At 43.9% G+C, this 25,780-nt stretch overlaps 3 protein-coding genes across 4 annotated transcripts; 1 reads left to right on the top strand and 2 right to left on the bottom strand.

The window, feature by feature from the left end:
- Positions 1–477: 477 nt before the first annotated feature.
- On the top strand, positions 478–7,685 carry smcr8b (Smith-Magenis syndrome chromosome region, candidate 8b). Its single transcript, XM_080462908.1, has 7 exons — positions 478–731; positions 826–1,160; positions 2,576–2,988; positions 3,080–3,837; positions 4,719–5,150; positions 5,989–6,502; positions 6,593–7,685. Exons 2-7 carry the CDS (start codon positions 975–977, stop codon positions 7,005–7,007), a joined length of 2,718 nt encoding a protein of 905 aa, XP_080319034.1. The 5' UTR covers positions 478–731; positions 826–974; the 3' UTR covers positions 7,008–7,685.
- A 1,051-nt stretch (positions 7,686–8,736) lies between these two features.
- On the bottom strand, positions 8,737–17,746 carry LOC308109380 (uncharacterized protein). 2 transcript variants are annotated; one of them, XM_080462909.1, is made up of 18 exons: positions 17,656–17,746; positions 17,230–17,346; positions 16,095–16,203; positions 15,906–15,999; positions 14,896–15,046; positions 14,699–14,807; positions 14,110–14,235; positions 13,966–14,028; positions 13,768–13,890; positions 13,377–13,532; positions 13,207–13,260; positions 12,895–13,121; positions 12,713–12,792; positions 11,624–11,713; positions 11,435–11,512; positions 11,102–11,206; positions 10,724–10,829; positions 8,737–10,060 (listed from the first exon to the last, which is right to left on the bottom strand). In XM_080462909.1, exons 2-18 carry the CDS (start codon positions 17,333–17,335, stop codon positions 9,981–9,983), a joined length of 1,857 nt encoding a protein of 618 aa, XP_080319035.1. In that variant the 5' UTR covers positions 17,336–17,346; positions 17,656–17,746; the 3' UTR covers positions 8,737–9,980. The 2 variants fall into 2 exon arrangements, with proteins under 2 accessions (XP_080319035.1, XP_080319036.1); XM_080462910.1 differs by lacking the exon at positions 13,207–13,260 and having other exon boundaries at positions 12,895–13,064.
- A 1,860-nt stretch (positions 17,747–19,606) lies between these two features.
- Positions 19,607–25,620, bottom strand: ptcd1 (pentatricopeptide repeat domain 1). The gene is made up of 8 exons (XM_080462907.1): positions 25,085–25,620; positions 24,743–24,883; positions 24,114–24,332; positions 23,942–24,043; positions 22,613–23,254; positions 22,252–22,368; positions 21,202–21,384; positions 19,607–20,367 (listed from the first exon to the last, which is right to left on the bottom strand). Exons 1-8 carry the CDS (start codon positions 25,472–25,474, stop codon positions 20,113–20,115), a joined length of 2,049 nt encoding a protein of 682 aa, XP_080319033.1. The 5' UTR covers positions 25,475–25,620; the 3' UTR covers positions 19,607–20,112.
- Positions 25,621–25,780: the final 160 nt, after the last annotated feature.

The following is a 25,780-nucleotide window of genomic DNA, read 5'->3' as shown; positions in this document are numbered from 1 at the left end:
ACACTCTTGTCTTTAACATTTAGTTATAATTACATGTGCACCTGTAAACATCTGCTCATTCGTGTTTAATCATGATTATTTGTCAAATAGGAAAAGTCCCTCCAGTGACATTTCTTTTTCCTACCTGAAGCTCTCTGGCCCAAACTTTGAAAACTACTTGCATATCAGACACAACTTTTATTTTATTTCATTTTTTAGAAAACGTCACCTAATAAATATTAGATGATGGTATAAAAAGTAATTTTATTTATTCAGGGTGTTTCCATTACTGGAAGTGTGTGTGTGTGTGTGTGTGTGTGTGTGTGTGTGTGTGTGTGTGTGTGTGTGTGTGTGTGTGTGTGTGTGTGTGTGTGTGTGTGTGTGTGTGTGTGTGTGTGTGTGTGTGTGTTTTGCTCTGCTCTGAAACGAAGTTCCGGAAAGCTCCCTGCCTGTACCGGACTTGACCCCGGCCCTCCAGCCCCCTCTCCCCGCCTCTTCCTCGGGGAAGCGCCGCTCTCTGCCGGGTCACCGGCGGGCCTGGGGTCCGCTTGTCAGGCTGTGTGTGGAGACGCAGACCGACCAATAAACGTTTATTATTGTCATAAAGAGGAAGAGAGATCCCGGGACAAAGGTTGTAGCGGACCGTGTGACCGTCGCCGCCCCGCGGGGGAAGAAGTTTCGCTTCTCCGTTAACTTTTCTCCGTCCGCCGCTGGAAGCTTGTTTCCCGGCGCTGAGCGGGGCGCTGACGCGGGTAACAGCCTCTCCGTGCTCCAGTCTCAACTTTGCAGATTTATGTGCGCAACAGGTCGGTGAGCGTCTCTGCGGTTGTTGTCCCGTGTGAACAGCTGACTCACTAACCGGAGGCCCCGGCGGAAGGCACCGGGACATGGCGCCGCACGACCCCGGCGTACCCCACTCCGCTCCCGCCGCCGCGGAGGACGTCCCACGGCCGCCGATCGCCTCCACGGGCTGAGCTCTTCTCACCCGGCCGAACATGATCGGGTCACCGGACCTGTTGGCCTTCACCGGGGCGGAGGGCTTCGGGGCGGCAGAGGAGGAGCGGGAGGCTGCGGGAGTCCCGGAGGAGCTCTCGGTGCCTCTCCTCCCCGCCGCCCACCCCTGGAGCTCCGCAGCCCGGTTCCACAGAGACTTCATCCTGGTGGCTGAGTTCTCAGAGCAGGTGTGTGCGGCTGTGATGCTGGGGGGGGGGGGCGGACATTAAACCACTTTATTGAGATTCTGGGGAACAACAAGGAGCTTATAGTTGTTAAAGGGGTGAAATATTCAAATATATAAACCAGATCATTAATTCTTCATTCTTATAAGTGATCAGAGTTTCTCTTTCTCTTTTCGTTCAGTCTTGCAACATGTCTGCAGCGTTGTTTGTTAGTGTCTTAACACTTTTCATGCTGCAGGCCAGTTTCCTGGATGTGTGTCATCTTTGATAGTAACTTCAGCTTCAGTCAATCAGGAAGTATCGTCTTCTATTTTTTTTACAAGGCAGACATGCTGAACAAACAAAATGTATCTCACTTCACAATATCCATAGACAAGTTGCTTGCAGATACAAAGGTTATTATGCAGGTTCCCGCAGAAATTGGGGCCAACAATGAGCATTTTGTCAATCTATTATGATTTAAATGACATTTTCTGTTTTTAACCGAAGATGTAGTGATATAAAATGACATAAAACACTTGGAAATTCTCCAGTGATTAGTCAGTTAATTGATTTTTTCCCCCATTGTACACCTGAATTATTTTGGAAATCCATTCATCCATTTTCAACACTCTATTAAACTCAGGTTCACAGGGCATGGCCAGTCCATTAGAGTAAACACTGAGTGACCGACAGTCACACACAATCACATCCGAGCAATTTCAGGGACATCAGTAAACCTCAAGCACCTTTTGGGACTGTGGGAAGAAACCAGTGGACCTGCAGAAAAAATTGCGAGCCACTACACCACATTGTTGTCTTTTATGGGTATCAGTGAAGAATTTAAGTGTTTTTAAGAGGATATTTTTATATTGCTGCCTCATAAATGTGAAAACCCAAGAGCTCTCTTGTTTGTGTTCCCCTTTAACCGAAACCGAAAAAGTAGCTTTGTTTACAAGAGTCTTGGTTTTCTGAGGGAAAAGTCAGTGTCTGTCACCTATTTACTTCCCATTTAGAGGAAAATGAAGGTGAAACACACAGACGTATCATGTGACTGATTGATGTCCTTAACCAGTTTCTCAGTTCTGCTCCCGGAGTAGTACTCACATGCATGTTGTAAATGTCTTCTTGCTCCACCACCTGATTTGAAAGGTTGTAAATTAGCTTTAAAGAAGCTTTCTGAGTATCAGGTTGAAGCAGGAGTGTTGGAGCAGGGAAATGTAATCATTACACTATGATGCTTTGCATTGAGAAAATACAGCAGGGTCACTAAAATAAGACTTGGGAATGGCTGAAACACAACCAGACATGACATGAATGGCTCCTCAAGGTTAAAAAAAACATAAGACCTGAGAATGAAGACGACAGACATGATTGTAACGTTGATCTCTGACCGACAAACTCATTCTGTAACGGTAAACTGTGATGTGTGTGTCCAGGTGGGACCAAAGCCCGTTCTGACCATCCCCGACGACCACAGAATCATCGGCTCCTTTGACCTCAACCACTTCTCCGTCCGCATCATGTCCGTGGACTACCAGGCGTCGGGGCCCGGCCCGGCTGCTCCCTCCTCCCCGGGCCCCCAGCTCAACTTCAGCGAGGACTCCAAGGTGATCCTGGGCGACTCCGCGGAGGACTCCTTCGCGTACGTCCACCACATGACTCTGTACGACCTGGAGGCCCGGGGCATGGTGCGTCCGTTCTGCGTGGCCTACGTGTGCTCTGACCAGGCCAAGCTGATGGAGAACTTCTGGGAGTTGTCCACGTGCTTCTCCCAGGCGTCCGACAGCCTCAAGACGGGAAACAGACAAGCGTTTTCCTTGGAGCTGCAGAGGAAACTCCAGCAGCTTGAGTATGATCAGTGTTTTGTTCGATTCAATCTGCACGTATTTTGGCCTCTACGTTTTTTGTTTTTAACTCTCTATGGTTTCTGACGCCTTCAGGTTGACACGCCTGACCCTGCTGCAACAGACCGCCGGCAGTCAGAGGACGGCAGACGGTTCCACAGGGGAGGAACAGAAGAGCGATGAGCTGGAGGCCATCGAGCGCTCGATCCTCAGCCACAGAGATCTCCTCCGCCAGGTCACATCTTACCCAAACAGGAAGCTCAAACAGCCCGACTTCCTACCCTACGACCCGGCCGACTCTCTCACTTACCCAAACGCCCTCCTGCCGCTGGAGCCATGCCCCCCCACTCCCAACCTCGCCTCCACCCCTCCCCGCCAGGCGGAGGACAGCCTGAAGTCGCTGGAGCAGCTCTGCAACAAGTACTTCTTCTCCCTGATGAAGGGGCAGCTGGCGGACACGGAGCGCCGTCTGCGCGGCGACAGGAGCATCCTGCGGACCGTCGGCGTCACACACTCGCTCTCCAGGAGGCTGACGCTCACCAACTTCCTGTTTGAGCTGTGCAGCCCAGAGAGCGTGGAGGGGGACGAGGAGGACAGGGAGGCAGAGCTGCAGGCGACCACGGAGAAGATGCAGGGGGCCGCGGGGTTACAGTCGGAACTGCCGGCGCTGGAGTCGTTCTTCTCCTGCGTGGAGGAGCTCCCCATCAAACTGGAGGCGGGGGAGGACGAGACCAGGAGCCCCGAGCCCGACGCAGAAATGGCGGGCAGCGTGAGCAGCGGTGACAGCATCGAGGTCCTCGGCACTGAGAAATCTTACCGGACTCAGAACGTCGTCGCAGAACCTGAAATCAAAGGTACAGCAGGAGTTTAACCAATAATTTGAATTGCGTCTTAATGAATGAAACACCTGGGGATCTGTCAGGGCGACATTATACCAACGTGTGTTATTCTATGTGCAACTTCTCATTTGTTCTTCTCAAACAAGCCAGTCCATTTCCCATCCTCTTCTAATCCTGCTTCCTTTTTCGTTGGCTGCTCTTCTTCTCTCACTTCAAAACAACTTGTCTTTCAAGAGTAATGACCTTGTTGAAATTTCAAATTTCACGCCAGTCTTACCAGCCGCATCCATGAAAAGTTCAGCACTGATGCAAATATTGTTATATTGTGGGGAACAAACTGCAAAACTTGGCGTACTTTAAGATTTTGCTTCAGGCTCAGAGTGTAATGTTTATTGTTATCAGTAGTTTAGAACAGGGTGTCAAACTCATTTTAGTTCAGCCCAGTTTAATCCTAATGGGCATGAAAACCCATAAAGAACAACATCGTCACGTTTCCCCTCTTCTTTTTAGTGCGAAGAAGAATGAGTGCATCTGAAAAAGTTTTAATTTTATGAACAAAACCTTTTATAAGCACCATAAAGATGTGCTTCTCTCCAGAGCACTTCGGCTTGTGCAGCCCTCACAGTGTGGCTTTAATGTTAATGCTAAAGTTGTGAGTGTCGTTTTACCACAGCTCCTCTTACCAACTGTCCAAAACTTGAAGAACAACTTTAGAAAGAACTCTTACTTCAATTCAAACTCTATGCTACTGTTGAGTTCAATCATTTCACAGTTTTTAAATCGAATTTTGTTAAATAGTTCTCAAGTTCATGTCTTCAAACAAACTTGTTCAAGGATATTTTATCATGAATGAGATGATTAACCGATCCCTGCTTTATGGTCCGTCTCCTCCACAGAAACGCTGTTCGGGATGTCAGATGCTCACACGAGACGTGCGCCAGTGGACGTCAGGCGCGTGCGAGCCTATGCCAAGCGCGCCAACAGCGAGGACAGCATCGAGGTGCTCAGCACCACCGACTCCATATTTCCCGACGACCTCGAGGCCATCACGGAAGACGAGGCGGAGCACCAAAGCCTGAGTAACGGCTTTGAACCCGGGGACGAGCCGCAGGCCGACGGTAAATCTGACCCTGGCGAGGAAAAGTCTCTGGATGAAGATCATTTAGAAAATAAGGATGATGATGATGATGATGATGAGGGGGCTGTGGGGGAAGATCAAGACGAGTCTTTAAAGCACATGGATATTAATGTTGGCGGCGGGAAAGAGAAACCCGACATTATGAAGAATGAAGACGACTGTCGGGCAAGTCCATCCAAGGTCCTGCAAGGTAACACACACACACACACACACACACACACACACACACACACACACACACACACACACACACACACACACACACACACACACACACACACACACACACACACACACACACACACACACACACACACACACACACTCTCTATCTATGCAATACTGTTTATCTAATGACATTCACTGTGGATGAAGGCAGAGAGAACATGCAGTCTTCACACATATGAAGACCGATGAAGGCTGGAGTTCAACACTTCCACTCCCTGAAAAAGATCCCGTCTGTGATGAATCATTGTCAAAAAAGGATCATTTCAGTATTTTCCACGGCACGTTTCCCCTTATGAAACTGAGTTTAGTGACTCATCCTGTCGTCAGTCTTTTCTGTATGTTGATACTGCGACCATGATAAACTTGTGCTATATCGTGCAGCCCTGTGTACATTACACTATTAGTGCTGCAACAGATCCCCTCTACTTTAAAATAGTTTGACCTGAAATGAATGAGCATAAGGACTGAAATATCAGTGGTACCTGGTGAACCATCAACATGATGTCCTTCATTAACACGACTGCGTTAAAGGAGGACATGGTGTTGTCTGGGAGCATCTGTCACATACAATTGTTCTAATTGCACAAAAACTATATGCATGGCGGTATTTCTCTGCATGAGTTTTCTAAATGTATGTATTCAATTTTGTAATTCTACTGAGTTCCGTGATCCCAAGATTGTGATTCCTCTCTTGTATTTAAACATTATTTATGATGTTTTGAATCGGAGCTTGATTCTCTCGCCACTCTTGTCGCTACCGACTTCTCCCAGCATGTAACGGAGCTGTTCTCACTCCACAGCTGACGGAGCGGTGGAGTTGAAGCCGCTGTGGCCTCCGCTCCCTCAGACGGTTCGACCGGTGCCCGACCTCCTGGTGAGCTTCGCCGCTCCGTCTCCCCTCACAGAGGAGGACCAGTGGGCGCCGCCGCCGCCGAGGCCCAACCTGAGGCTGCTCAGTGTCGACGAGGGGTCGGACTGCACCAGCTTCACCAGCGTCACCAGCTCCTCCGACTCCACCACCCTCCCCCAGAACACTCATGGCCGCTCGGTCAGGAACCGCAGGAGGAAGGCGGGGCTCCGAGCTCTCCGGTTCGTCAAGCAGAACTCGTTCTCCCAGCATGCCGTGTTCTGCCTCCTGAGCGGCCGGCCTCTGGTGGTGATCGGAGGAGACGAGACCCTGGTGAGGAGGCTGGTGGACGCTCTGAGCCTCTTCCTGCCCGCCCCCGGCCCCGATGGAGGCGCCGTGATGCCGTGTTTGACCACGCCCCTCCAGCTGACCGACCTGCTCACCTGGAGGCTGATCGGAATCCACAGGTAACTGCTGGGGCTTTTGGCTTCATCCCTGTTTGATGTCTCATTTTCTCTCTAATTCCTCTTTTCCCACTTGTCTTTCTTCACGACCAGGTCCTCCTCCAGCTCGTCAGCCGCCATTCTTCACTCTCTGACGCGCTACAGCCGCTACCTGGCTCTGCTGGACCAGGACCAGAGGACCCTGAGGAGTCCGTCCTACTCCGGCTCGCTCCTCGGCCGGCTGGCGGACCCTCACTCCCTCATCGGCCGCGGCATCACATACCTGCTGCACGTGGAGAGCTGCCTGACCGCGCTGGCCAATCAGGTACTGCTGCACACATTCAAACCCGCCGCCAGAGACGACGGCGCCCAGGAAGAGGACACTCCGAGCCCACGGACACGCTGCGATCAGAGAGTGATGCACTTCCTGTCTGACCTGGTCAAGCAGCGGCACGCGGGGCGCGGACCGCCGGTTTTGAGCTTCTCTTACGGCCCCGTGCTCCTCCACAGAAACACATTCGGAACTTAAAGAGCCACTGGAAGGACGAAGGATTGTTTTTAAACGCACTGAATTTCCCTCCTGTTTTAAATCATCTGCTGCTGTGAACCTTTTTAATTTTGCTGTGTTAAAGGATGAGTTCAGAGTTTCTGGTGACTGGCCGCAACACCTTTACATGCTGGCAGGACGTCATGTTTTTAAATGAGATCACATGTAGAACTGAACATAAATGAGCCTCACATGAACACTGAACAATTCAATCGACTATAGTTCCTCTCAGCTTCATGGATTGGAGCTCCGAGCTGGTTTCATCTGCTTTTAAATTCAAAGTGCGGGTAATTTGTGGTTGAATGTCAGACTTTCTAATATTTTCACATTATACGATAATATATGATTATATGTTAGAAGCTGTTGAGTTAAAAAATACTTTTAATTTGAATCTTCTTGTAATTCCTTATATAAGAATTACGCTTGTGGTGTTGCACTGAGCTAAATTGTATTTTTAGTTACATTTCTACTCCATTACACTTTATTAAAATTAAATGATTACAAACTTTATCTCCCACTGATCAGAGTGACTATATTTTGGTTTCCATTTTGCTCAATAGTGCCTTATATTTGTCATATATTCAGAGTATGCCTCCTCCCTATGTATAAAAAATGATATAGTGCTACAACCAAACACACAAATTTGATGTTTTACGATTTAAAAAAAAAAAATAATAATAATCTTTTTCACCAACAATGGTGGAAAAACAAAATGAAAAGCCTGTGTTATTAAGTAACGATATGAATAATTAAAAAAGGAGTGTCCAGGCAAAAGAGAATGTTTGGACATACTAACCTGTATAAATCATAATTATTTAAAAATAAATTAAATCATGCTTGGAAAAGACTTCTCACTGAGTGGCGTCTCACCACACACTTTGAAAAACTGCTAGAATTCACAAATAAAACTGAACCTTTCGGTCGATCATTAACTTTTCTATTCAGCTCATGTTGAGTTGAAATGGAAGGTTTCTGTTGTTTTTAATGTGTATTTTAGTTTACAGTCACATCTAGTTTGGAGAAGTTTTTTTTTTTTTTTTTGGCAACAGATGATATAAGCAAAATGTGCAATAAGAATAAGAATGATGTTGAAGTCAGGTTGCATATTGATACTTTACTGGAGGCATTTTGAAGAAAAGAAAAGGTTTGATTGAAAGGCGACTCGCACGTGTGTGGAAACAAACCCAAAAGGGAAAAAAAAACAAAACAATAGTTACTATTTTGTAAATATGAAATTTTGAGTTTGTGTTTATGAGAAAAATATCCAGTTAGAAATGGGAGGAAGAAGCACTGTTGCAGCGTTACTGTTTTCTACAACAACAAAAAAAGCGATTTCTAACTGTAAGTCTCATTTCTCTGTACCAAGATGCACTGAGCTGATTTGTCTCAAAGATGAACTGGTTAGTTTGTGAAGTTTGTATCACACAAAAAAATCAACAACCTGTTACTTTTCTCTTACGGTTCTCACTGCATGTAAAGAAATATAAATATATAATTGGAAAGTCACTTTTTCTTTCGGTAGTTTTACAAGTATAATATCAAAAATTCTGAAGCATTTAAAAAAAACAAAATTGTAATTGTTATACCTGCAAACATTTGATCTGAGATGTTCTAATAGTTCATGATGTGTTTGATTTCTGACGTTTATGCTAAAGGCTTGACATATATCAGTTTATGTGCAATGAATCTGAAATTAATAAAAAAAAAAATTCCCAAATTGAATTTATTCACAGGAAGTTATAGACACAAGTCATCCTTGTGTTACTCAACCTGGAGGAACAACACATCGAGAAATTCCTATTCAAAACATTTTTTCCAGTTTCGCTCGTGAAACTTGATAAATCGATAGTATAGGGAGAATACTACAAGTACTCATGTTTTGTTCCCCATCAGGATGGAATCAAGTGAACATTTCTTGCTGCTGGTAACTCCCATTAGAATATATGAATTCTACATTGGATAATTTCTCCGTGAACAAAAGCAAACATTTGTGGAGTGTGGTTACGACGCTGCTCGGCCTCCCGGGAAACGTCTTCCTGTTACTGTGTGACGAGCAGAGGAGTGTGACACAGCAATGGCCTGTTATTCATTAAACCAGACTTTTAAACAAACAGCAAAGCAACCTCCCCGTCCTCCTTTCTGATGCTGTATCTTCAATGTTTTGTTTTGCCGATTTGAGCCTGTTGTGTTGCATTACTCGTGAAATAAACAAATTGTTGGCTACGCCAGTCATGACTTCAGGAGCGAGAGTAGTTTTTTTTGAGGGGGGGGGGATCGGTTTGGGTCATCCAGCTTCGATCAGGTCACACTACAAAAATAAAACGACATGAAGGTCTTACTAACATCAAACATCTACGTTTTACAGTCTGAAATCGGTGCTGCTGCGGGAACTGAAACCCAATGTAATAAAAAAAATATATATATATGTATATGGATTTGTTGATTATTGTTACCAACTGAACACAGCACAGGTCTGTCATTGCAGCAGGAGAATTTATTCAGCCGATACCGACAACGTGAAAAGAAATCAGATATCATGAAGTACAGTACTCTTCTGATGTGATCGTTTGCATATTGATCACCACATCAAGTCATTTTACTTTTACGTGACAACTTGACCTGAACAAAGTGATTTTTCTTAAATACCAAAATACTTATGATGAAATCCCATCTCTCAAAGTAGAAAAAAGTGTAACCATTGTTTTGTGCCTATAAAGCCGTTTCCCCCCCACACTTGGCCAAACACATTTAAAAGGTTTTAAATCATTCAAGCTGTGGATAAACGCCGTAGCAACTTATGATTTCAGTATCAAGAGTCTTTGTAATTTGTCACTCCCATCTTATAATCCACGATAAACAAAGTGATTAATACTAATAAACGGAGCCAGTGTGCAGGACCTCTTTGGCTCGTGACGCGTCTCCTTCACAGCTTCTCTCTGTAGACGACGTTTCTGCTCAGAGCGGCGAGACTTGCAGTGGACTCTGCGACGAGGACGTGACCTGAGACGAGCTGACTTTACCCGTCACTGGGCTTCCTGCGGGGAAGGGGGAAACGAGACGGGGAGTTTAAAAATCGGCACCACACTGCGGAAAATCACCAGGTGTGACGGAGGCAAACGGCAGGAGGCGCCAACAGCCACGTCAAATCTACTGGCTCGGTGCAGGTTAGTGATCGCGCGTCACTCACTCCCCCTGGGTTCTGAAGGAAGCAGAGCGGAGAATACGGTAAGTCTCCAGATCTGACGGAGGAACAAAGATATGCGGCCGTGTTCGGCCTCAAGGCCCGTGCTCGACGACGACACGGCTGCAGCAATAATTTCACAGTAAAGAATATGATGCTTGTACTTGACTATGATTTGAAGAGCTCTTCAGGATAAACCACTTGATTTTTTATTATTCACAGAGTTTGTAACAAGCCCTTCCCTTTAAGTAACTCAGGATTACTGTAGCGGTTCGCATGTTCTCAAGGTTATTGGATTTCCTCCTAAAGCAGGTACAAATTAATAGTAATTGTTTTTGCAGGAGGAGTTTAAAATTACACTAATAACTAATACAAACTACTCCAGTCTCACCACTGTGTGACAGATGCAAAGTGTCAGCAAGAACGATATCACACGCTTTGTGGTTTTGTCCTTCACTCGCCAAAATCGTTTGGGGGGGGGGGGGGGGGGGGGGGGGGGGGGGGGGCGTGTCCATACCTGTTGGGTTATCCATCTCCTGTGTAATGGCCTGAGCAAACGCGTTAAACCGCTCCGTGTTGGAGGACAAGTTGTCGTACAGCCACCTGGAAGCCCACGGGTTCTCCTGCAAAGCAGAAAGTTTACCGGATGTTTAGTGTTTCCAGCCTCAGAGGAAGGCCAGCAGGCCAGCAGGCCACAGGAGGAGCATGTTGGTCATTCTGGTGTTCACATGAATTCTGTGGCAGGAGACTTGTGTCATTTATGTAATGAGTCGGTCCAAGGACTGATGTTTCAGCTCGAGTTGCCGGTTCGGGATGTTATTCTACCGTCATGGAAACATCGGTGGAAAATTCTGATTTGTGCCGTGAAATCAGCGGAGGAAAGGCGGGAGTTTACCTGGAAAGTGTTGATGACAGGTATGCCTGGATACAGAAGGCAGGAGATGATCCTCCGTGCCAAAGCTCCTGTGACCAACAGCAACAAGGCCTGATCCGGGTAAATCTGCAAACACAGCAACACCAACAGACACAAAGATGAAACACACCAAACAAACAGGATGTGAGAGAGGGATGTGGTCGCTTTCCCACAGAGAAGGTTTTCCGTGGTCGTGGTCATATCGGCACTGTAAAGATGAGCTGCAACTAACCTGATTAAGGTGAAAAATTTCTTTACAAAATGATGTACTGTAAACGGTATTATACACGGGTGATTTGGTATATTTTGACTGACCTCCAGAAAGTACCGTGGGATCTGAAAGCTGCTGCCATCCTTATTGAGAAGTATTGAACTCACAATCTCCCGGGCGTCCTTCAGTGGTCAGTCAGCAGAGACACAAAGTGAAGAGAGGAAAACAACATCAACTGAGATTAAAATAAAAAAATTGCTAAAATAAGTAATAAAACAACAACAGCTACATACGTGAAGAAACTGCGTGCTGGGAGGCAGCAGAGCGCCGGATGAACCAGGCGGCGAGTTGACGATTGTGAGTAAACTGGTCCAACACTCAGACTGAATCAGAGAAGCATCAGAAACAAAGAGTTTGGATTCATGACTTGAAGCAGGAGCAGGTTATGCGTGTTCATGCAGTCTGTATGTGTGCGTGTTTTCTCCAGGTTTTCCACCCACGAATCAGAAATGTGAATTTGAGGTTGAATGGTGACTTTAAAGATCTCCTATTATCCAGCATTTCAACACTTTCACTTGGTCTTGTTGGTCCAAAAACTTTGTATTTAAAGTTTATCGCCCCAAATCCAGCTTCTCCCTGATTTTCCACCATTTGAATATCGGATCATAGGAGCTGCATTCAGAATCTGCTGTGTCTGTGGGAGCTGGACTGGCTCCGCCCACACATGCCCATCTTGGGAAGAGGAGGAAGTACTTCCTCTCGTGGTGCCATGTGCCTGAGCAGAGCTGCCTAATTGTGAGAGGAGTCAAATGGAGGGCCTATCTTGATTGGGATTGGCTAAACCCTTGATGACACTATATAGGGTTTGATTTCTGATTGGCTGGTTGGAGCAACACGCTTTTTAAAACTGAAACAAGCCAGGGAGAGAGAGGACAGACTGTCTTCACTTCTGGGGCGTCATTCCAGGTATGAGGATGATTGTTACTGTTGGAAAACCATTTAGAAAGAGAATTTTGCATAACATGAGCCCTTAAATTGGTGTAAATGTGTCACATCCACACTGTCCAGGATGGACCTGCGTGGGATTGACCCCAGTCGACTTTGATCCTGATTTTGATAACGCTGAATAGAAGATGTTTATCTGTATTCTCATATGTGCAGCATCCTGCTTCTCTGAAAAGAGAACATGTCGACCTTCATTTGCGCCACGAAATGGAGAACTACCTTCTGACATATGCGGTTTCAATCCTGCAGGACAACACAGTGATGATTAACATTCTTCCTAAAGATAGTCCGGTCTTCTGAAGAGGTGCGCACAAACCTCTTCAGGAATGATTTGGAGGACAAACGTCTAATTAACACATTTATTTCCAAATACTTACATCGATGTAGACATCAAAGCAGTGTCTCTGAGTCAGGATGGCAAACTTCACCAGCTCGACGCGCTTTAATGGCGAAGCCTCTGCAAGAAAGACGGGAGTTTATCTTCTTATAGACCAAAAAAAAAAAAAAACGAAGCAGCAACTTTCTAATGTTTAGAAGTGACAAAGCATTGCTGTCCGACCTTTAACTGCCTCCCACGTGGCGTTGGGGTTGCAAAGCTCCGACAGCCGACAGACGATGAGCTTCGGTACCGTCGCCGTTTCAAAGATGCGCAGATACATGAGGAAGAGGAGCGGCGTGATGCTGATGGCGGTGGAGTTCCCGGTAGGTAGGATGCTCTTCAAAGCCATGCTAAAGTCCCCCGCCGCGCACATGAAGAAAGGGATGAGGTCCTGAAGCTGCTGAAAGCTACGAGAGCCAAACGGCACGAGGTCAATGTCGAAACTGAAGACGACCGTCTAAGTTAGAAGGACACCGATGAGTGTAAACTCACCGTTTGGGATCATCCGTCTTGACAACTCGCAGATATCGACACAAGTCTTTGTACCTGCAGGAAGTCACGACGCAGGAGAGTTTCAGCAGCGTCGTACGAGCCGATTATTGACAGGCTCATTTATTTTCACAGCACCATTCAGACATGAGGCAATAAAATAATCTGTGAACCTGTTCTGGTGCTGCAGCGCTTCAGTTCTAAGTAGAACCACATTAATCTGTTCTGTCAGGACGTCCTTCTTTCCTTTGTCTTTACGGACGCCCGACACATTCTGTCCTTTCAGCACCGTCACCAGCAGGACGTCGTCCCAGGGACGCACACACAGGCTGGAGCACACACACACACACACACACACACACACACACACACACACACACACACACACACACACACACACACACACACACACACACACACACACACACACACACACACACACACACACACACACACACACACACACACACACACACACACACACACACACACACACACACACTATTACAACAAACATTAAAAATATTTCACAAGCAAAAACAGGACAAAGTATGAAAAACACACCTGTTCTTCATGTTCTTCAAATAGTAGGGGAAAGACAATCCTTTATAAAACTCCTGCAGTTTGTGGATGAACAGCGAAGTGAAATTAGCCGTGACCATCAGCCTTTGCACTTTGGCGATTACCCTGAAAACAAACAAAAAAAAAAAAAGAATTAGTTAAAGACGCGACACAATAAATGGAGTCTGTATGCACACTCACCTCTGCAGTAACGTTAATTTAGCCGTACTAGGATTTGCCATGAAGGTCGGAAAGAAGAACATCCTGTCAAAACAAACAAAGATTAAACACAAACAAAGTTTCGGGAAGCATCTGATGTTGAATTTAAAAATGAAGTTGGAGTACCCGTTGAGGTAAAAATGTTTAATAAAGTCTTCAGCAGCCCCCAGATTCATGATGGCTGCAGCTCTGCTCTCCTCTTTATCCGCCTCGTCCAGGAAGGACGACACAAACTCATACACGCCTCGATAACTACAGCCGGAGACGACGCGTCAGAGAACAGCAGGTTGTTTTTAATGGTCAGAACAGAACAGTTCAATTGTATTATCGTGATTGATGTCATTTCATTGGTTCTGTGCCCACAAACACCAGGTCATATTGTCTCCTTTTGAAACATCTGTACTGTCAGGTTATTGCTTTAAGCATGTTATTGAAACAGAGGAGTGTCTGATCATGTCATCAGTGCAGAAAAACAACAACTAGAACATTCAGAATAGTTGCTTTCCTGAGCTCGAATCTTGTTTTGCTCTAAATTTAGCCACCCGTTATCCTGTGTTTCACACAAACAGACTCACAGCTAAAGAGATTTTCGCTTTAAACACTCAACAACAGAGAAAAAGACATAACATTATCCACAGTTTGAATAGCTCCATGTCTAAAGGCTGCGATTTAATCTGCGTCTTCTGAATCACTGGAGAGTAAAACAAAAGCTCACTCGTGATAGACGGCGTGCTGGTGTGGATTGTACTGCGGCATCGGCTTCCCCTTCAGGAATGCAGAGAACAGAGTGGAAAGCGCCCGTCTGAAGCCCTGCAGCATGGTCTCTGGACGCGGGAGCAAGAGACGCCACATCAGTCACGTAATCGATAATTCCATGGGAAGTTTTCCTCGACATGAACCCGACTTCCTGACCTGCGTGCCGGAGGTGGGAGTCGGCTTCTGCCAGAGTGAGGTTGAAGCTCTTCAACCTTCCCAACAGAGTGCCGTTTCGGAGCTCGTTCCAGAATTTGCTCCTCTTGTGGCTGTTGCAGTGACAAACGCCGCCGCGGCTCCACATTTCACACTGAAAGCAACACGACAAGCAGTCGGACGCGATTCATAACCAAAGTAACCGACACGACCGATGCACAGTTGATAAAAACACTGGGGGGAAAAATACGTTTTGGGGTCAATAATAAAAGATCTGGATATAAATGTTTGGAATGAATCAGGTGGATTTGCTGCAGATCATAACTGGTATTGGTTGTTTCTGAGGCTCTGACTGTAACCCGCCAGGAAGGCAGCTCTGAGCTGACAAAAGTTAAAATTTTAGATTTTCGGGAGACTAAATTACAAACCAAATCAATGCAGAGAAACGCTTTCAAAACGTTAAACTGATCAGTTTATTTGCAGCCTCGACTCAGTTTCATGTTTTCAGCTCTGACCTTTAACGTAACAACTAACAGCCATCGGTCTCAGTCGGTCTGATCTCAAACTCCCCAGTTACGTCATTTTTTTGGTGATATTTGTTTTGCATAAAAATCTTTGTATTAAAATCTGCTTTTTTTGTGTGAGTGTAAAAGTCTAATCTTCCTAGGATTAGTATTGGGGGAAGGCATGCAGCAAAAATGTTCAAAAAACAAGAAGAAAAAACAGCAACAGCAACAAAATTTGTTTTGAGACTGTGTGCAGTACAAAGTGCTCCAACTGAAATTCAGTCGAGAAAGTAAAGTACAGAGAATAACTAAACATGTGTGCTGCAGTACACACCACTCCAACTGGGTTCATTTTTGTATAAATAATGAAGAATACTTTAAGTCAATTGGGAAAATTTAATTCACCCCAACCTCAAAAGTGATGCATTTGTGCCTTTTGGTAATTGAGTCCCAGCGAGCCGTCTCTCAGCATTTCTAATCATGTTTACCAATCACACCGATACATACAGACGCTGCCAGCTTGTCGCAGATGTAGCAAAAGCACTGATCACAAACGACTTTGTTATTCCCCACTGGCGCATCCGTCTCGCACTCTGTGCATCTGAGCAGAACAGAAGAGAACCACGTTTTTTTTTTTTTTTAAATCTTTATGTGAACTTGTATGATGATGCTGGTAAATATAAATGGTTGACTCACAGGAAAGGATGCACCGGACAGTCGTAGCGTGCGTGAGGCAGGATCTCGGCACGTTGGCAGAAGGTGACCACCAGGTCTTCATCCGGGCTGCTTGGAGCCGACACACAGTCTGAGAGAGAGGGAAGGGAGCTCCGGATGATCAATACCGAGATTGATGGATTTCTACGGTAATATATTGTGAACTGGAAACATCACAACCAACAGGTCGAGAAGAAACTGTCAAAGAGCATCTTTGTTCTTGATGAAGTCAAAACAGAAACGGGCCAGTCCACATTCGCTACCGGTTTGACCATATTTAAGCTGTTGTGCAAAGATTTGGAGTAGTAACTCAATAACCGTATAAGAACCTTTAACTGCACTGCAAAATATATAGTTGAATATATGGACATAAACCATAATAAACCAACCATTATTCATTGAATGAATATTTATAAATATTGACCAACATAGGTAAAGTAAATACACTGCAAATCTATGGAAGCTAAAATAACACACAAACCGGCTCGTAGGAGGTTTCAATCGGGCCCAGCAAACCACTAAGTAGATTAGAAATTATGACAATTTCAAAAGAAAATATAGAGCTTTAAAATAAAAAAAATAAAAAAGAAAGAGATATCAGTGGTGTTGGCATGAAAGATCGCTGCTTTATTGCAAAAAGACTAATAAGGTGAGTTTGTATGAACACCCATAATTTAACAGCAACAGGAGAAGTTTTATTTATTTATTTGTTTTGGACATTTCACTGTATTTTACACCAGAAAGTTTCAATAAAATTTGCCTTCCTGATGATATTGCAGTTATTTTATCTTGCAATTGTTTGGTTTTTGTGAAAGTAGAAACATTTATCACGTATACTCTGCGCTGCATCATAGAGAAACTTTAAAGTTTAAATTTAAAAAGGTTATTATGACATTATTTTACCAGTGGAAGCAATGCTTTAAGTCATTGCACAAGTATATGACAATTATATGCTCACACATATTGATAAGTATATTATTTATTCTACATGTATATTGATGAAGCTGTGAGGATGAAATAAGTTGAACGTCACATCTTTCGGTTTGGGTTTTTTTTTTTTTGCACCTTTCAATGAAATTCAACGTAATCCACACGCGAGACAGAAAACCCTTGTTACCAGGCTTCTCTTCGTGCTTCTCCTCCACTATGAGACAGGAAAGGTCTTCATCGCACCGGTCCTCCTCATCGTCACTGAGGATGATGATGATTTCTGCGCCGTCCATCACGAATATCTCTGGCACCGAAACAGAAACAGAAACTTAACAGACGTTACGAGTCAAACTGGCAGATTATTAACATACAACTTGAGTTAGCTTGAGTTTTCCGGAGAGGATTTGTTTCTTATCAGTATAATCCAAAGATAATCGGACTTTAGTGTTATTTTCAGGAACTTGTTATTGTTAGTCTCCCTGGAAGCTCGCAGCGAAGCAAAAAGCCAAACGGAAAAAAAAGAAAAGAAAAGACCTTTAACTGAACTGTAGCCACGTAAAGCAGTGATTTGTGTTAAAACGCTTCCTCGTGAAGCATGTCAGAGTTTTCTTACCGTAAACTTTTGATTTAAACAATTTTAATGTTTTCAGTTTCGCGCCTGTGGGATCGCGACTGCGTCACTTCTTCTTTGTTTATGGAGATTCGGTGATACTTCCTGATTTATAGCGCCACCAGCTGGAGTGGAGGAACAATAGCAGCAAATATACAATAAGAATAGAACGGAAATACTTCATTATACTATTCATATTATATGTACTTAATACATATAAATACTTACTTTAAGCAAGCAATCCGATTACTGATTGCTAGTTACTCCTTTAAAAGTAACTTAGATACTTTACTGATTACTTGTTTTTAAAAGTAACCAAGTTGGATTACAAGTACCTTTTCAGTTACTTTCAGCAGCAACTGCACCTCCGTCTCAACATTAAAAAAACAAACAACCGGTTCTTGATCACTGCCTGGTCTCCTGCACCTGCTGAAACATAATTTATCCTTTGACCTACATTCTTTGTTGTATTTATGTGTGACTCACTTTTATAATGAGATTTTTATTATTACTGGTATTTATTTACCAGGTGATGTAGTTGTAGTAGTAGTAGTAGTAGTAGTCTTTATTTCGAATTTGTACAATGCAATTTAAAAAAAATTGAAAATAAAAAATAAAAAGAAAGTAATATACTGTACATACAATTCGAAAAGGAGTAGGTTGAAGTAAAACTTATGTTTCCTACCCCTTTATACATTTTCAGTCTTTTGTTTCTTTTACAGTTTTACAAATGATTCAATTTGCAATCAGAACTTACATAAGCATAGAATATTTCTACTTCTTTTAAGTCTCTACAGTTTATACAAATATACAAATTTTGTCGTCAGTTTCCACATTTACATTATTTATACATATATTATCTACATTACACAGAGTACATTTTATATAGTTTTCATTTTTTCAAAACACAAAATATCAACTTTCATCTGGATTCTCCTATCAAGTGGCACTCTCATATTTGTTGAGTATCATATTTTTGATTTGTTTCTTAAAAACCATTATGTTTTTTGACTCTTTAATTTCTTTCTTAAGTCCGTTCCACATATTAATTCCTTTCACTGAAATGATTCGTTCCATGAGTTTGGTTCTGAATCTGGGTTTTTTAAAGATGTCTGTTCCTTTCAGATTATACCGACTTTCTCTTTTTTCAAAGTTCTCTTGGATGTTTCCTGGTAATATTTTACTATTTGCTTTATACAAAATCTGATGAATATCATAATCCACAACAGTAGTCTGTTGTTGCACTATTTATTTATAAATACGCACAACTTGCTCTATACCACCTTTTAATTTTCAGTTTTTGGGGATTTATTCAGAAACGGTTCGCCGTTAACATTCCAAAATCTAATCCATTTGTCCTTGGATGATGACAAATCATCCCTGAATGCAATTTGGGTGAGTAGTTTTTGCGAAAAGTTAGTAAAATACATAAATATAAACATACATATAAACCAATAGATAAATAAATACAGATAAATTGCTGTTGAGGATGACATCCAAACTCAAAACATCATTTAGTTTGTGATCAACCTGCTTTTCGTGAAACTGGAATTATATTACATTTCTACAACTCACATGTCTTTTGAACATAGATATAAAGGGAAATTGCATTAAAGGACCACCATTGAAAATGCAATTGAATTAGTTGAAAAAGTAACACTTGAATGCTGTACTTGAAATTCAGTAGTTGGATTTAACAGTAGCAGTACAGAATTTTAAGTGCTCTTCTGACATGTTGAAAGTAATGTTTTAATCGAAATAGACATTACAAGTACTTCTGAAAACTTCTCTAGTGATCAGTTTAACTCTTTATTTTTTTCACGCTTGTTTCTAATGTTTTATCCTTTCTAATCCAAGATGTGTCCGACCATCCTGCAAATTAAGCATGGCTAATATCAATTTTTAATACGCAATTCTGAGTGTTATTCTTCTAAAGAGACTTATCCAAGGATTTGTCACTCGGAGGGGTATTTTATTTGTACATGCAGAATTATCATAGTATGTGTAAAAAGCCACAACTGGTACACACACAGGATCACAAGCTCTGAACAGCCGCTGCTTCTGCTGAGCACCTCAGTTTCTGTAGAAAGGAAAGTTCAGCCGAGTTGTACAAAGTGCAGATGATGGATATATAAGAGGATCTAATCACTGTAAAATCTAATCACCGGCTTAACCAACTCCCAAAACGTCCTGTTGGTGAAATGTCACGAAATAATTGGAAGCGCATTTATTTCCTTGTTTGAGTTTTCGTCTGTTGGCTGGTGCATCTGACTCTCACGCCGTGTACGACACGGAGATGACGAGATTTAATGACACAACTTTGAATTATCCTTTTATTCACGTTTGAAGTTAAAGAATAAATCAATGTATATAAAAATGTTAAATACGAAGTCTCGTGAATCACCTGATAAGCTTGAATTTTCATTTTTATTACAATGTACATTGCAATAAAAAATGTCTTCAGAACAGCGTCTGTGCGCTGCTGCTCTTCTTGTCCGGGTTACGGGAATAAAATCTCCTGGCTGCTGCTCTCTGGTTCCTCCGTCCCTCCGTCAGCTCGTCCACAGCTTCTGTCTTCGTCTCCGCAGCGTCTTTCTCAGGTCGAGGCTCCACCTTCTCCCCGTCAGCACTCTGGGCCGGCATCCGTCTGAGCCACTGCTGGTAGTAACCACGGAAACCGTCGATCTGGACCAGGTAGTTGTTTCTGGACTTGTACTGGGATTGACGGGGAAGAAGAGAGGGGTCGCATCAGATAGCTATCATAGACATACATGAGTAGATACTTCGTCCCGAGCATCCAGCAATATTGGGGAGGGAAGTCCTTCCACCACTAAAATGATCACATCCCACTGAATTCTCGCCGCACTTTCACATGGTTTAAGTTTGTTACAAAAGCTTTGGTGGCAAAGGAACTCGGTTACGTCGATGCAAGTGCATCTAATTTGCGTTCGTGGAATTTAGCAGAGATTTTCCGGGACAGCACATTGTAAACTAGAGCTACACTCGGTAGAGCACATCCCTTCACCAACGCCACATTTGTTTGCGGAACCCATATCGATGCCAACTAGGTAGCTACATCACTGTGTGAAACACCGAGCAGGGAGCGTCTCCATGGCGACAGACACCGATCTCTTTTGATCTCCTCAATGAGGTGCCTCTCTTATCTGTTTTGTATGGGACGATGTTTTTCCCGCAGTTTTTTGGGATTTAATCGGAAACGGTTAGACGTTAACGTCCCAAAATCTAATCGACTGGTGCTTGAATGATGACAAATGAACCCTGAAGATTGCATGCAATTAGAGTGTGTGCAAAAAGTTGGTCAAATAAGTACATACGAATGAATGAATGAATGAATGAATGAACACACGCAGAAGAAAACATAACCTTCTCCACACAACTTTCACTGGCGAAGGTAACAACATGCAAATTGGCAAGCCAACTGTGGCACCTGTGCCTGAAATTATGGTGTTTTTTTCTTTTTAAGTAATTTGTTAAGTGTTTTATTCACTTCTTGAGTGTTCAGACTCATGCGCCGTCACACAGGCTGACCTGGTTGTAGTCGGGAGGATACTGTGCAGCAAACTCCAGCTGTCTGATGATGACCTCGTTGGGCCACACTTCCATGTTTCTCATGGTTTGGAGGATCGTTTTCAGGTAGACGTAATCCAGTCTCCGAGCTGCTCCGCCAATCAGAGCAGAGAACACATGGACATTCGGCCTTAGACCCGCCTCCTGAGGAAAAGCAGAAACACCTGATGAGACCAAATTCTTCTATTGTCTTTCTCTTCTACCAAATACAATTATTATTGATGAAGTATTTTTCAGGATAGTTGAGAAAATACTATCTTATTTTGATTTTGTCTTAAAAAATTATGTATAAATTTGAATTTAGAAGTTATTTTGGCAGATTTGTTCAGAAGAACAAATCAGAAAAAAAAAGTTTTTAAACTAATATAAAAATATTTAGAATACACATTCAATATATAATATACACAAGTTTCATATATACAGTTTATACATGCACATCAAACATACATACATACACACGTATACATGAATGTACATATTAATAATAATAATAAAAATATTTACAAATATAATAAACCATTAAAATTTCATCAGTTACATTTTAAATACAAAATATAGTGTGGTAATATTTAAATTAATAATATTCTCAGTCACAATATATACCTTTTACTATGTTTAAGTAATAATATATTGTATACCATTATATACATATTATATATTATTGCTGTCCGAGGTGAAATTGTTGCTCTTCTTTGTTATACTTACTAATTTAAAAAGCTTTTTAAACTGGCTCATGTTGGTGCTTTGTTTATTTTCATCCAACAAGCTGCAGAAACACTGCAGTTTGGGCTGGAGCCCATTTTAAGAAGAACTCGGGCTTTAAACCATTTTGGGGGTTTTTCATTTACATTTTACAACTTCTGTGGAATTTGCTTTGTACAATAGAGAAATGTTTCAATTATACAAAGCAGCTGTGGCAGAATTCAAATGTAATTTGTCATTTAAGTTCATACTGTAACGATGCAAGTCTTAAAATGAACTTCAATCCTGTGTTTTATTGTCATTTTTCACCTTCATGTCGTTCAGGAGCTGAAGGCCGTCCTTCTGCCGCTCACAGGCCAATGCAAGGCAGCCAAACGTTTGCACATCCACGCCCACGTTGCGCTGGCGCATCACACTCAGCACAGACTAGGAGGGGAAAAAAATGGATATTTTAAAATGTGAAGAGGCTCATCTGAGTCACATCAAAACATCCACATGTGGACAGACGTACCTACAAGTTCATTTGCTACAATAAAAAGACTCGAAACCTTCAACCAACCAGCATGGGTGAATTGTAATAGAACTGAGATGACCTTGTAGCGCCACATTATGTAATAATGGTGCAAATATGTAATAAATTCACCACTCATTATGAAATAACGCTACAGACCTGCGCCGCCTCGTGGTCGTTTGCTCGGGCCGCCCTGCGAATGGCCGAGTTAAAAAACCCAACGTCGAGCTTCACCCGATGCTGCTTGGCAACTTTCAACAACCCCTGCAGAGACTGGGCGCCCGGCTCCGCCACGTCGGCCAGCAGGGTCAGAGTTCGGAGGCCCGGGTTGACTCCGTTTGTCGCCATCTTGTCTAGCAAACCTTGGGCTCCCCCGATGAGGGCGAGTCTACTCGACGCATCGGCCACGGTCCCCAGGGAGACCACGGCACTTCTTTTCCCCTCGAAAACATCCAGCAGGTTAGGGGCTGTGGACTCGGCTACGTAAACAGACGGAGGGACGCTCCCTGCCGTACTGACTGGGATCAAATCAGTGGAGTCGTGTCTGGTGTCCTGCTGACTCCCGCTGTGCGGGTCGGGCTGCAAGAACAGCTGCTTCTCCAGCAGATCGATGTCCAGCAGGGCTTTGGAGGCCGGCGCTTCCCTTCTGCGGCCCCGGCCCCGACTCGGACAGTCTGTCGTCAGCAGAACGCTGGAGGCCAAGGCGGGATCGCCGAGCCCACAGTCCCGCGCTGTTCGCAAGAGCAAGTCGTAGTTGTGCGAGTCTGGAATAATCCCTGAACGCAGCATCTGGCGCCACACCTGGAAGCCCCGTCACACGTTCAGGAGGAAGTCCAACAACAATGTTAATGACAAAGATGCTCCTAAACCCAACTTCAAAACAAATATCAGTCACTTATAAAAACAAACGTATGGTCAGCAGGAGCTTCGGTAGAAGTTAGTATTCAGTAGAATTTACTTGAATTTTAAACTGAAAAAGTATATTTGTTGAGTTTTTCCACTTATGAGACACGCTCACCAAACAAATATAGAAACTGGTCCAACAAAAGGATTTGATTTTAAATTGTACATCAAAAATATGTATTTGTTAGGATGGATTTTATTTAAAAAAAAATGTAAAACAATTTCAAACAATTTATTATATAAATACAATTTTTTTTTTTCTTGGCTACTGTTTCTCGTTCTCGTTTAACATTTCCTTTATGTCTGTATATGTGGCTTAAGTGTGTTTTAAATATGTGTTGTATTTTATTGTCTGGGGCCTGGTTAAAGAAAAACGTCTGTCACTGCTTGACAATAAAATCATCTCATCCTAATATCATCTAGCTGCACCTCACAAGTACAGGAACCTTCAGGCTGATGTGTTCATGTACTGAAACTATTTGAAGAATTAATGACCTCAAATGTTCCTCAGTGTTAGAAAATTTATTTAAAAAAAACAACAACAAATGACTAATGCGATTGTAGCTTTGACATTATACAATCTACCTGCAAGGCCAGTCTGAATCCCGTCTTCTTCTCCTTCAAGCAGCCCATCAGCAGGTAGTGGAAGGTCTCCTGGGTGACCACGTGTCCGCTCTGCAGCATTTCCTACAAGCACGCCCCACGATTAGACCCGACACGACACAAACGGCCCCGCCCACTTAGAACCGCTGCGTACCCTGAGCGTGTGGAGGCAGGCCTGCAGGTGGTTGGTCATGGCGTGAGCCTTGAGGAGCGCGTGGTACGTGACGGTGCTGAGCGGATAGTTTTTGCGACGCAGTTCCTGCTCCAGCTTCAGAGCCTGCTGGAGGCCGGCGGGTTTGGAGGGCGACTCCGCACAGGCGTTGAAGAGCGCCGTGTAGGTGGCGTCGGAGGCCTCCAGACCTCGCTTCTTCAACTGGAGGGAACACGAAAACACTATTAGAAAGAGAATATGTCGGCAAGCTGCAACGGCAAACGGGAGACGGTGGGGGAAATATTTTGAGGAATCAAGGAAAAGCTGGATTTAGCGCAATAAACTTTGAATACAATGAGACTCATGTGAAAGTGTTGAAAAGCTGGCTGATGTGACCCCTTTACCGCTTCTTCTCATTCATGAAATGTGCTTCTTTCGGGAAAAATTTAAAATCATAGATCAATTGAGACATTACAGCAACGTGATGAAGACGAATGCAGGCAGTGACTATTAAACGTAACACCTGAGCAGTGTCCCGCGACACTGGGTACGACTGGCATCTCTGATCGTTCAGGTTTCAACTGTGATGTGACCTTGTCTTTGTTAATGTACGTTATTAGAAATGACGGTACATCATTGTAGAGTTTGAAGGCCTTCTGGAGCTGCCCGGCCCGGCCGCAGCCTCCCATCAGGACGGTGTAGTTGAACTCCTCCGGCTGCAGCCGCTCCCCCTGCAGCATGTCTCTGCTGAACATGTCCAGGGCCTCCTGCAGCTGCGAAGGGGACACAAAACAAGTCAACAATTTAATTCAACTTTAGTTATATAGCAGCACATACAGCACAGTCATTTCTAGGTGCTTTTATATTTTTTTAAACAGACAGAAACCAAACAAATCAACTCCAGAGGACCCCCACATGAAGGCCAGGGGGACAGGCGGACAGGCCAGGGGGACAACCAGCTCTTTGGTACCAACCTTGTTTTCTCGGATCAGCTTCTTGCACTGTAAGAAGTACCAGTACGGTGTGTTTCTCCTCCTCGGCCTCCTCTCAGCTTGACGGGGCTCATCCTCCTCCCGGGGGTCTCCGTCCAGGTGTGGCAGGTCTCGGAGGTCCGGGCTGGTTTTCTTGAACGACCTCCTGGAGGACAGATCAGCGGACAGCGAGCCGAAGCTTTCCCAGTCAGGAGGGTCATCGGACGGCGCGGCCCCCCGGGAGGATGCCGACGAGGACACGGACCTGCACGTCAGGTGTTGTGAAAAATCCTGGGTCCCTGTCAGCGTGAGTCTTCTCAGGGACAATCTGGCGACGGGGGCCACCAATATCCTCCCGTTTCGCACGCACGAGCAGGCGAAAGTCGTCAACATGTTTGAACCGCTCGTAATTAGTTCTCCAGACAGGTCGAAGGCGACCACAAACTAAAAGAGTTCAGTGGCTGTGAACAGAGAGACTGCGGCCGCTGACATGTTGGATTTTACCACGCTGGTTCAATGACAGACTCGCAGACCTGACTAATCGATACCACGCCACGATCGGAATACACCCTGTAACTGTTGTAAAAACCTTCTATTCTATGTTTGATATGATTAATGAAATGTGTTAATTTTGTTTGAAATGTCATGCGTGTATTAATAAGTTAAAAGGACTTTATTTTGAAAGTGTTTGAAAGTGTT

This window comes from Lipophrys pholis, assembly GCF_963383615.2.
Source record: "Lipophrys pholis genome assembly, chromosome: 5".
Taxonomy (NCBI): domain Eukaryota; kingdom Metazoa; phylum Chordata; class Actinopteri; order Blenniiformes; family Blenniidae; genus Lipophrys; species Lipophrys pholis.
This window is presented reverse-complemented; position numbering and strand designations above follow the sequence as displayed.